This window comes from Eupeodes corollae, chromosome 2 (genome assembly GCF_945859685.1).
Source record: "Eupeodes corollae chromosome 2, idEupCoro1.1, whole genome shotgun sequence".
NCBI classification, from domain to species: Eukaryota; Metazoa; Arthropoda; class Insecta; order Diptera; family Syrphidae; genus Eupeodes; species Eupeodes corollae.
Genome location: NC_079148.1, coordinates 109,943,171 through 109,955,935, shown reverse-complemented (window position 1 = coordinate 109,955,935; position 12,765 = coordinate 109,943,171). Strand labels below are relative to the sequence as shown.

At 34.7% G+C, this 12,765-nt stretch overlaps 2 protein-coding genes across 3 annotated transcripts; one reads left to right on the top strand and one right to left on the bottom strand.

Annotated features, from left to right (window-relative positions):
* Positions 1–3,030: 3,030 nt before the first annotated feature.
* Positions 3,031–3,774, bottom strand: LOC129944255 (cytochrome c oxidase subunit 6A1, mitochondrial-like). Its single transcript, XM_056053576.1, has 2 exons — positions 3,437–3,774; positions 3,031–3,358 (listed from the first exon to the last, which is right to left on the bottom strand). The coding sequence occupies exons 1-2, from the start codon at positions 3,612–3,614 to the stop codon at positions 3,123–3,125; spliced, it is 414 nt and encodes a 137-aa protein (XP_055909551.1). The 5' UTR covers positions 3,615–3,774; the 3' UTR covers positions 3,031–3,122.
* A 3,249-nt stretch (positions 3,775–7,023) lies between these two features.
* Positions 7,024–12,046, top strand: LOC129944247 (cilia- and flagella-associated protein 52). 2 transcript variants are annotated; one of them, XM_056053566.1, is made up of 12 exons: positions 7,025–7,387; positions 7,456–7,564; positions 7,634–7,734; positions 8,038–8,141; positions 9,568–9,968; positions 10,030–10,202; positions 10,259–10,488; positions 10,548–10,764; positions 10,837–10,954; positions 11,020–11,139; positions 11,198–11,341; positions 11,397–12,046. In XM_056053566.1, exons 1-12 carry the CDS (start codon positions 7,170–7,172, stop codon positions 11,613–11,615), a joined length of 2,154 nt encoding a protein of 717 aa, XP_055909541.1. In that variant the 5' UTR covers positions 7,025–7,169; the 3' UTR covers positions 11,616–12,046. The 2 variants fall into 2 exon arrangements, with proteins under 2 accessions (XP_055909542.1, XP_055909541.1); XM_056053567.1 differs by lacking the exon at positions 11,397–12,046 and having other exon boundaries at positions 7,024–7,387; positions 11,020–11,098; positions 11,166–11,292.
* The last annotated feature ends 719 nt before the right edge of the window (positions 12,047–12,765 follow it).

Genomic DNA, 12,765 nt, shown 5'->3' with positions numbered 1-12,765 from the left:
GAAAAGGGGTTTGTTCGTAGATTATGGTCGAAGTAAAATTGTTCTTCACCTGTAACAGATGGCACTAGAGATGATAAACTAATATTTTTTTTGTTGATACTAACTTTTTGCAAAATAACAAACAATGATATAGCTTATATATCTGTCCAATTACTAGCATAATATGCTGATGACATTGACATAATCGAAAGAACTCAGTGTGATGTCAATGGGGCTTTTGTGAGTATTGAGGCAGAGGCGGCAAAAATAGTTCTAACGGTTAATGAGGGCTACATGCTGTCGTCAAGAAAGGACATACAACACCGATGTCTTGGTCAAAACGTCACCATCGACAGACGTAAATTTGAGGTAGTCAAGGACTTCGTCTACCTATACTCCGCTGTAAACGCAGAAAACAACACCAGCGCTGAGATCAATCGCAGAATAACTCTTGCTAACCGCTGTTTCTTTGGACTAAGAAAGCAATTGAGTGGTAAAGTCCTCTCTCGAGGGACCAAAGTGTTGCTATATAAGACCCTTACGCTTCGAGAGAAAAGTTGTTCGTGTGATATAGGTACGGTCCCGTATGCATCGAAGGAGAGTGGAGGAGAAGATGGAACGATGAGCTGTACGGGCTGTCAGCGACGTAGACTTAGCCAGAAGGGTAAACGTCCAACGACTAAGATGGCTGGGTCACGTAGAGCGCATGAAAACCAATGCTCCGGCCCGGAAAGTCTTCAAATCCACACTCACAGGGCAGTGCGGTAGAGGAAGATCGCGGATCAGATGGCGCGCACAAGTGGAAGGTGACCTCACCCAACTTGGAGCGCGAAACTGGAGACATCTAGCTAGGGACCGAGCTAGATGGAGAAGTTTGTTGAGTGAGGCGCTAGTTCACACAGGACTGTAGCGCCACCTTAAGTAAGTAAGTAAGATATAGCTTATATTTAGTTTAATTAAGACACACAGTCGAGTCAGCTTATCAAAATAAAACTATATTTTAATTTTGTTTACAAAAAAATTATAAACAATTACACAATGAAGCGAAGGGAACTCAAAGATCACTTTTATGATGATAAGATGTAAGGTGACATTGATAGCTAAAAAGCTGTCACTACAAAAATTTGTTTTTTTTTCTCAGAGGACTTAACAAGATATTGCTTAGATTATATAGTGATAGGTAGTGGTGGACAATCCATACGGAGTCACCACAACAAAAAAATATTAAATACAATTTAATTAATCGCACGATCATTTTCGGAGAATAAACTATGTACTTATAAAACATTTTTCACATCTTAAGTCGAATTGAAAGATAAACACTTTAATAACGGGCAGATTCATACAACATAGTGGAATTGAATCGTCTTAACTTTGAAAAAATTGTCTTCCAATAAAGTCAATGTGCAGGTTCAGATAACGAGACTAGAAAGTAAAGCTGCCAAAAATTTGGGTTCCAATTAAGGTAACTTTATTGGAAAGTTGATTGGAAAGTTAGCCAAGAAAAATCTCCTTAACTATTAAGTCCATTCCATTTATGTCAAAATGACGGCTAATCATAATTTTACATTCAATTGAGAGCTGAACTTTATTATTCTGTGATGTACAGGGTGTGCCGTGGTTACTTCCTTATTTTATAAAATCATAACGCAAAAAGTATTGGCAATATTGATTTAATTATTTTTTCATATATAGAAGTACATTTAAAGTTTTATTTTCTATTGATTTAAAAACGACATCTTGAAGGTGGCCACCGTTCTTATGTGCATTGAGATAGTCGGAATTTGAAATTGTTTTTCACTTTTTCCAGCATATCTGTGCTTATATCGGGCGATAGCAGTACGAATATTATATTTATGATGACGAAGGGTCCTTGGACGATCGGAGTATACCAACGATTTAAGGTAACCACAGGAAAAAATTATATATAATGCTGGCCACTGACTGCACTTTCGTTCTCTTTAAAGAACCATTGGCCAATAATGCCGATTCTTGATATTGCACACCAAACAGTCACACGTTCTGTATGCAGGGGCTGCTCATGAAGTTCCCTCTGATTAGTAGAGCTCCAATATCGCATTTTTTATTTGTTCACACATCCTGAAATATGGAAGTGTGCCTCGTCACTAAGAAAACAAGGGCGTCCTAAAGCAGGTTATAGAGGAAGGCTTCACATGCATTTCTTCGGGCAACATAATCGAGTGAATTAAGTTGTTACACCACTGCCTATTTGTATGGGCGAAAATTATGTTCCTCGTGAAAAATTTGTCCCACTGTGCGACTAGAAATCCCTTAAGCAGAATGTTCCGAATGTTTGTGTGCAGATCGATTCTACCTGAAGGTTCTAGAAGGTCCATTATATTTCTTCTGCACACTACCGATATCCCTGAACGTTTCCACCCACAAACAAATCGATTACGATCTGCAGGTGTGATATTGAAATGGTTTTTAAAAAACGATGAATAGCTATGTTCGATTGGCTGAAAGAAAAGTAGGCCTCCACGGCGAACACTTGTCATAACGAAAACCTCAGAAAACGTGCTTTCGAACAAGACATAAACAAACGCTCTACTATTAATAGCCGCTCAGTTTCAGATAAGGAAGTAACCACACCCACCCTGTATTTATTCTTTAAAATATCAAATACTAGTCAAGATATACAAACGTGTAGCTTGCCTGGGGAATGTTTTGTAGACAATTATGTTTTTTGTAGCTTTAAAACGATCAACTGAAGGTAGCGGTTAGTGATGTAAGGACCCGAGTTTGAAGTTTATGGCTCTTGGAAAACTAACAAGTTGCCAATTGGAAACCTAAATACATATTTGCCTTGTCCAAAATGTACTTTCAAAGAATGCGATCGAGTGCAAATGAAGTTCCTTATATTCTCTGAACTTTTAAATCTTATCTATAAATTAGCTTATATTAACAACCATGTAAAACTTTATGAGTTTTAAATTTGTTGAAAATTACAAATGCAACGAAATACTTAAAAAAATAAGTTAAACAAATATTTTTTTTTTGTAAATTAAACAAAAGTAAAAAAAACGTTCGTTATTTTTGCAACATTTCTATATTTAATATAAAATTCTTAATAAAGAAAAGAAGAAATATAATATAATAAAATATAAAATTTGTATAAAAATTCAATCTTCATATCCATCAGGTAAGGCATTAGTTTTTGGATTATGAAAAAACGATTTGTTTCCATCACCCCAGGGAAATCTCTTATTGCGAATTCCCAAATATTCATATTTAACAAACTCTGGACGCTCTCTTTCCGGTTCGTTTTTAACGCTAACTAAGACATATGCAGATACCAGCAATAAAATTGGAAATGCACCAAAGACACTTATTTTTTTCCAAAGGATAGCTTTTTCTTCTAGAATTATTTGGTTAGTTAAAAAAAAAAGTTTGAAATACTTAAAATAAAATATATGTATGTAAGATTGTTTTAGACCTGGCGATGACGTATGGGCACATTTTTCAGGACTCTTCATAGAGGGGCTCTTAGGCTTTAAATTAGATTTGCTTTTATTAGATTTAGACGCATTTTCTTTGAAGAGAAACTTTGATTTCATGACAAAATAATTTTGAAAGAACTTGTGAAATCCTCGATATTTCTTAAGGGTGTCCATTTATCATATAATTTTTTGTTTTATTATTTTTATTTTTGAAAATCTGTTTTTAATGTTTTAAACAAAATACACAGCCACCTTTGGTAATTTTTTTAATTTTTTTTTTATCAAATAAAACTAAGTTTAATGTAAACACTGTAATTTTGAACTCAATTCCAGCGTTTATTTATTTTATGCCACACCCAGACTCATACTCATTAGTTTCAATAATTTAAAAACGAAAATTCTATTTTTTTTATTAAAACTACTTATTGACTTGATGAACCAATAACGTAATAAGGTTCATTGCTTTTTCCCGGTCAGCATTTGCAGTTGTCATTTGTTCTAAAATAGTGTCTAATAGTGAAATATTACCTTTATTGTTGCAGTTGAAACAATCACTTGTGTAATTGTTATAACATTGAGGAAGAGGTTAAAACCAACTTCATCTATTGCTTCCTCAACAGTGGCATAAGGCAATATCATGACTATATCACAACCACGCGTTAGGTCAGTCAGGCTTTTGACAATCTTTTTAATGACTTTACGATATTTTATTGTAGAAAACAAACAGAATTGGAATGGGCTAGTTCAGAAGACATAAGGGATTTGAAAGTTAGGTTAGGTTATAGTGGCTGTCCAAGATGGAAACGGACACACTTAGGCCAGTTTAATGGCCCATTGTGATACCACATGAATCTTGAGGCTTCCTCCTAAGCTCAATGGAACCAGCTTGAGTCCCTTACGAAACGTGAGAGGCTGATTATACCGATATGATTTAGATCGTTTAGATCGTTAAAGAAGAATTCTCCTAGGTAATTCTTGCGTTTTCGAGCTAGAGCAGGGCATGTGCAGAGAAGATGAAGAACCGTTTCTTCCTCTTCCTCGTCCAAACAGCTTCTGCAATAGTCATTTGAGAATACGCCTAGTCTCGTGGCTTGCTTTTCTGTTAGACAGTGTCCGGTTATGACACCTATTATCGAGCTTATATGCGATCTGCTTAGAGAGAGCAAGCACCTTGAACGTTTTAAATCCAGTGTTGGCCAGATGTTTTTTGTGGCTTGACACGTGGTGATGTTGTTCCACCTGGTGCCTTCCCTCCTCGCAGTGTCTTGCATTAGCAACAGTTTACAAGTAGCGATTGGTACGCCAGTACTTTCCAAACGTGGTAGGATGGGCTGTACTGTACCGTTCCTGGCGAGTTCATCTGCCTTACAGTTACCTGGAATGTCTCTATGGCCCGGCACCCAGCAAAGGTGAATATTAAACTGTTGCGCCATCTCCATTAGAGATGATCGACAGTTATAAACTGATATAGAGTTTGTAGAGACAGAGTCCAGAGATTTGATAGCGGCCTGGCTGTCAGAGAAAATACGGATATCAGATGTTGATATCACGTTTTCTTTGAGCCAAGACAAGACTTCCTTAATCGCCAAAAGTTCCGCCTGGAACACGCTACAATGATTGAGAAGGCGGAATGAGAGACTTAATTTCAGTCGTTCAGAGTACACACCTCCACCAACCCCTTCTTTGGTTTTTGAGCCATCTGTGTAAAAGTGGATTGACTCATCCTCCAAGAATGTCCTATTCTCCCAAAAAGATCTGGTAGGTATAGAAATCTGGAAATTTCTGTCGAATTGTAGTTGGGGGATGGTGTAGTCTGTGTGCTTTGGAATTGATTCTAAGTACCATAGAATTACGGAGTGGCAAATGTTGTTGTTAGTCCATTGCGACGAAGCATTGAGGTGAATAGCAGAGCTTGCAGCTATTTGTTTGCTAAATATGTCAAGGGGTGTGAGGTAGAGCAAGGTGTCCAGTGCCGCAGACGGGGAACTGCTTTCTCTAAAGCAGTCCACCATACTGCCACACCGTACGTTAAAATCGGTCTGATTACCGATATGTATAGCCAATGCGTGATTCTGGGTTGTAAACCCCATTTATTACCAATAGCTTTTTTGCAAGAAAAGAGAGCTAGAGTAGCTTTTTTGACTCTTTCCTGTACGTTGCGTTTCCAATTTAGTTTTTTGTCTAAGACAAGACCTATGTATTTAGCCTCGTCTGAGAATTTTAATTGGATTCCTTTAATGTAAGGAGGGTTGACAGATCGGTTTTGTGTGGGTTAACACCCAGTCCACACCGATCAGCCCAAAGTATTAGTCTGTCCAAGGTATTTTGTAAGAGTTCTTTTAGTATATTAAGATGCTTTCCTGAAACTGCTATAGTAACGTCGACCGCATAGGCTATCACTCTGAAACCCTCCGCATCCAGACTAGTTAGGATTTCATTCACCACTAGGTTCCAGAGGAGAGGGGATAGAACACCACCTTGCGGTGTCCCTCTACTAACGAATCGTCTGCTAGAAGAGTTGCCCAGTTTTGAGTTAATTATTCTGCTAGTTAGCATTAAATGAATTAACTCCCGAAGCGAACTCTCTACATTTAGAGATGTCAGTGCAGAAGTGATTGAAAGTTAGTTAGGCAGATTTCTAGTATCTCATTGGCCAGCTGCCAAAAAGTGACCTTCCAATTAAGGCAACTTTAATGAAAAGTTGACTGGAAAGTTAGCCAAAAAAAATCTCCCTAACTGTTAATTCAAGTCTACTTCTATTAAAATGACAGTTGATCATGTTTTTTTATTCAACTGAAGGCTGAACTTTATAACTCTATGATTTATTTATTTTCTGTACAACTTCATTTAATGCTTTCTGTAAAAGGGTTCCTTGTAAATTCGGAAAAGAAATAAGTAATATGTCTTTACAATACAAAATACAAATCGTGATGGGCTTGCAGCTTGCTTGAGGAGTATTTTGTAGACAATAATGTTTTTGGTAGTTTTTGTACTATGAACTTAAAGTAGAGGTTTGCTAAGTAAAGTTCTAAGTTTGAAATTCATGATACTTGAATAACTATAGTTGCCTTGGTCAAAATTTACGTCCAACGAATGAATTTGACTGCAAATGAAGGCCTTCATGTTGTCTGAATCTGCCAAATGACAATACAGATGACAGCTTTCAAAGCGTGACAAAATAGAAAATTGATCTATTCGGGCGTTGAGCTCGAGCTTACAATATTAACGATGTAAATTGAACTCCAATATTGAGGAGACATTTAAGATTGCCTAATAAGATTCCATTGTTTCTATTTAATATTTCAAAGTCGGCACCACCGAATGCGTGATTTTGGTTTAGCTATCAGACTCCGCTTTGTAAAGACTAAAAGAATGGGTAAGAAAGTTTTTACATATCAACCAATTAAACCGCAGTTCATTGTCTGACTTGATATCAGCCTAACTCAATTATGTTATTTTATATTTATGTACTTTTGGGAAGCTGCCACAGAAACCATTTAACCAAAACAAAACAAAAATGTATACAAATAAACAACTTTCGAAACGTAACATTTCATCGGTTTGAACAAAAACAACCCCAAAACCGGAAACCGTAGCAACTAAGTACAATCAATTTCCTTTTAATAATCAAACAAAATTTATAACAAAAGCCGTCATAAGCAGACGTTTTTTCGCATTCTACTATTCTCAAGTCAATATAAAGCATATTTTTTTATATTTTTATAAATCATGGCGCAGCAGGATGATGTTGAAAACTCTAAACTCAAACCACGTGCAATATTTGGATTCGATGGAGATGTTCCGTTTGGACTTAATCTTCATCCTGACGGGATGCATACCTTAATTCCCCTTGGTAAAAAAGTCGTTATTACAAACACCAAAACAAACGAACAGGAGTTCTTAACAGGCCACACAAATATGGTATCCTGTTTGCATGTTTCTCACAGGTTTGATACAATTTAAAATTTATAAAAATCTACGTTTACAAATATTAGTAAAACAATTATGAAATTAGCGGTAAATATGTAGCATCCGGACAAATAAATCACATGGGCTTTCGTGCATATGTCATTCTTTGGGACTATAAGGAACGCAGGGAAATTGCAAGACATGATCTCCATAAGGTAATGTAAGGATATTTTTATTAGACAATTCGTATGATTTCATAACTTTTGTAAAACTCTTTGAAAAAGGTTCGTTGCGAAACTGTTTGCTTCACAGCTGAAGATAAATATATTGTTAGCATTGGTGGTGTCGATGATGGATGTGTAATAGTTTTCGATGTGGAAACACGGTAATTAAAAACATGATCTTCAATTTGAAAAATAATCAAATTTTATAGAGAATTTAAAAAATGTTGGGTTTTTATTTTGGAATATCGTGAATAAAATGTTCCTAGGATATTTTCCCATTAAAATGAAAGCCAAAGTTCCTTAATTTCTAAAAGAATACTTCGACCTTTTTTATGGTCTTAATTTCGGACCATGGACCCCAAGAGCTAGCTTAAAATGGCTTTTACTTATGAGCTATTCAACTTGACTTTTACTTTTTTGTATTTATAAAATAAAACTGGTATTTTTTTTTCATTTTTTCAAAGGACACCAATTTGTCGAGCCGTAGCTGTCAATAGCACGTCAGGACATCCAACTTATGTCTGTCCATTACATAAAAGTTGTGATACATTCTTAGTATCGGGAGATCGTAAGTATAATTTTATAAATAATTCTTGTTTTTTTTTCACAAAATATGTTTAAAATCACACTAAATATAAAAATTAAAGGTGCAAAATCACTACACCAGGCGTTGACTTTTATGGGTGCTTTGACAGTCTCCATGTGCATTGGTATTGTTCCTTTTTTTCACTGGCGTACATATTCATAAAAATGGACCTCATGATTTTTTAATGAAAATCAGGCTTAGTTTCCATTGGGCAGGTTCAGGTGACATAAAAGTTAAGCAAGTTTCTAGTATCTGATTGGCCAGCTGCCAAAAAATTGACTTCCAATCAAGGCAACTTCATTGGAAAGTTAGTCAAAGAAAATGGTCATGTTCAGAGAACATAACATTTGCAGTCAAATTGCATCCTTGAACATACATTTTGACCAAGTCAACTAGTTAGTTTTTCAAGTGTCATAAACTGCAAACTCAGAATTTTACTTCCCTAACTTCTACCTTCAGTTTACTGTACAAAAACTACCAAAACATTATTGTCTACAAAATAGTCCTCAGGCAAACTAAAATTCCATCCAAATTTGCATTTCATATTGTAAGGAAATATTACTTATTTCTTTTCGAATTTGACGAGAAATCCTTTTACATAAAATTTTAAATGAAATTGTGCGAAAAATAAATGAATCGTAGAGGAATAAAGTTCAACTTTCAGTTAATTTAAAAAACATTATAAAACATCATTCTGACATAAGTTGACTTGACTTGATAGTTAGGGAGATTTTTCTTGACTAACTTTCCAGTCAAGTTTCCAATAAATTTTCTTTAATTGGAAGGAAATTTTTTGGCCAATCAGATGCTAGAAACTTACCTTACTTTCAAGTCTCTTATGTCGCCTGAACCTGCCCAATCTCCCTAAATATAAAGTCATGTCAACTTATGTCAAAATGACAATTGATCATGTTTTTTCATTCCACGGAAAGCTGAACTTTATTCCTCTATGGTTAACTTAATTTCTGCGCAATTCCATTTGCTATTTTGTGTAAAAGGGTTGTTTGTCAAATTGGAAAACGTAACTAATTGCCTCGTATAACTTGGATTCTTTTTGCAAACTCTGACGAATAGCAGTGAAATCTTATGTTAAACCAACACACGTCTACGTGTTTTTAAGTGATTCGAGGATCAAATCAAATAACAATCTTGGTAGGATGAATATGGCGATCGTAAAAATGTTTAAGGGCACAGAACGTTGCTCGAATAGAACGACTATTCAGCCTTAGCAATATTGGAAGTCTAAAAGTTTCTATTGTAAGACCCTTAAGAAGCAAAAAAAAACAAAAAACGATAGCATGCGAGAGAAGAAAATTAGGAATTCGTGTATTTCAACTTTTCTTTCCTTAATAGATAATATTATGAACAAGTCTTAGGACAATAAGAACATTTCATTTTCCAAAAACAGATCATCTTCGAATGTGGACGATTGAAAAAGAACGCAGAAAACTAATTGTGCAGGAAGTCCAAGTTGGAAGACATCAACGTCGATATACTTCAATGGTAATAGATGATAATGACGAGAACATCTATATTGGTACCATGACTGGTGATGCTGCTCATGTTAGACTTAACGATAATGGAAAAGAAGGACGAACTGGTATTTTAGTTGGACTCTATGGAAAGCATAATCCACGAAAACCAATTGGAAAAGACTGTGAAAAATACGTGAATGGTATTCGAGAAATATCGTGCACCATCGATGGAAATCTTTTGCTTGGAACCGGTGATGGAACTGTCGAATTGGTGGCGCTAAGAAAGGAATGTTTTAAAAACTATCCTAATCCAACCTGGCCAAAATTAAGGACGGTAATATTAAAACAAATAATATTCGACCAATATAAATCCATGAAAACGATACATTTTCTAGATAAGATCAACAAAGGTCAATGGAGCTGTAACGAGTATTTCCAAAAGCTCAGACACTAAATATTTCATTGGAACCAGTAACAGTGAAATTTACATGCTTAACATTACTGACTTCGATTTGAAGCTTAAAACAACTTGCCATAAGGAATCGGTTAATGAATTGATATTTCCTAAGTAAGTTTAACTATATTTCGAAGGTCGCTCTTCCTTTAAATTTGTATACTTCTTAGAAACTTGTCGAGTATTTTTGCCACAGCTGGATATGAATCTATACGAATTTGGTCAATGAAACGTTTGCAGGAACTTTTGCGAATTATGGTTTATAACTTTCGTTGTACATCAATTGTATTTACTCATAATGGATCGAGTATTGTGTCCGCATGGAATGATGGTGTTATAAGGTCTTTTACTCCAATCACTGGGAAACTCATTTATGCTATACCCAATGCCCATAATAAAGGTACATTTGGCATATCTCAACACAATCATTCGAAGTCATCTAATTTTTGTTTCCTTCAGGATGTAGCGCATTAGCTATTTCGTCAAATGATAAAATACTTGTAAGTTCTGGAATAGAAGGACAAGTTCGGGTATGGAAGATTGAGCCTTTTCGACAGAGTTTGATCGGAGTTCTGAAAGACCATACGGGACCGATAAGTTCGTTGCATTTCAACAATTTTGACACTGAGGTTGTGTCTGCTGGAACAGACGGAGCTTGCGTCATATGGGATATAAAGTTAGTATGGGAATAAGAGAATGTATGTTCTGGAGCTTGGGCTTTTTATGCGTTTAATTTGTGTCTTTTCAGTCGAATGACAAGAAAACAAGTTATATGCGCCAATACACAATTTACTTGTGCTCGATACTATCCAACAGGTGTCCAATTGCTAACTGTAGGATCTGATGGCAGAATTGGTTATTGGATGGTGTGTTTTAATTCATACATAAAAAATATTTGGTTCTTTTAATTAGAAGGTTAAATTATTCGAAGGTGTTTAATGGGAGCCTTTTACGAGAACTAGAAGGATCCTCTAAAGAACCAGTCAATTGTGTTGCCTTCAATCCGACAGGTGATTATTTTATTTCTGTCGGTACTGATCAAATCGTAAAAGTAAGGATGATATTTCTTTTTATAAGGGTATTTATAATTCTTTTGGTATCAAAAATAGTTATGGGATTATCAAAATGGAGTAACAGTTTGTACGGGGCAGCAGCATGCATCTTCAGTTACAAGTTGTGCTTTTAGTCCTTGTGGAAAATTTTGTATTACTGGAAGTTCAGAAGGATCTGTTATTATATGGGATATTCCAAAGGTGAGAATAGATGTAGGAAAGACTTCAATACCTTGATTATTTTTCTTTTTAATAGAAATATTGGCCAGAAACTAAAGTTAAATCAGATGTTTCTGATGTCAAAATAGAGACAAGTTCACGATCAACAAGAGGAAAAGCTAGCACAGAAAATATAAACGGTCTGGAGACCAGTAGAAGTAATAAAGAAGTTTTATGCACTGAATGTCCACCAGTGAATTGTAAGCAGGTTATGGATATAAATGAAAATTGTAATAATACACCGGATGCTAAATAATGCAAACTTAAATAAAATGTCACTCAAATTTACTTAATTATATATACAAAAAATCAAAAAAGAATATTTAATTATTCAATATACACATAAAATATGTGAAATGTATAAAACTTCGCAGTTCTTATAAGAATATTATTATAATGAACTGTTAAGTAAGTTATGAGCAAGGTTTGTGTCCAAATAGATTCGAATCAAATATTATCGAAAACTCGAATTCCTTTTCTTACAATTAACAGAAACAATTAAGTTATTGAATTCAATGAAAATTAAATAATTTTTTAAATATATGAAAGCGGTCCAATGTCTCAAACTAAAAAGGTTCACCACATTTCCTAAATTGTGGGGAAAAAGTGAAAGCCTTTTGAAATGGAAAGTGTGAAAATGAATGAAAATGAGAGAGTAAAAATAAAAAATGAGAGTGACAAAAAAAAGTAATGAGACAACTAAGATCGTGTTTTTTTTCAAAATAGAAAATATTAGAATTATTTTTTAATATTTTTTTTTAATTTTATTTAGGTGCAGAGAGTGTTTAAATAATACTGCGAATAAATGCACTTTATACCCAACTAGCTGATCCGACAGACATGTGTCTGCCTTTTAAAATGAGTTTATTTTTTCCATTTTACAAATTGTTAAGTGTTTTAAATGGCCTTAGGTCTTTTCGACCAAAACCGTATCGCCCAAATTAAAAATGTCACTGTCCCCAAAATAATTTTTTTTTTTTACATTTAGTTGTTGTACTATTTTGGGCGTTAAAACTTTTGTGGGTTTTATGCAATTCCAAATAAAAATAAACGTTCAGTCTTATTGCCCAATAAAAACATGGCCAACCCTAAAATCAATGCATGCCGTACTGTCCACATTAATTTTAAAATATTATAACGACCAAATTTCCAATTGACATATCGCCAAAAAAATGTCATGGACTATAACATTTGAGCATTCTGACAATTTTTTTGTTTATTTTAGGCCTTACGACATTTTGAGTTTTAAAATATTTGGCCAAATACAAAAATTGAATCAAAAATTACTGATCGTCCAAAAACTCGGAACGTCAAGAAAGCGTTCAACAAAAATGTTCGGATTTATTTCACTTTTAGAAAGCGAAAGGACAATTTTAAAGTGAAATGAAAAGAAATGGTTTGCTTGT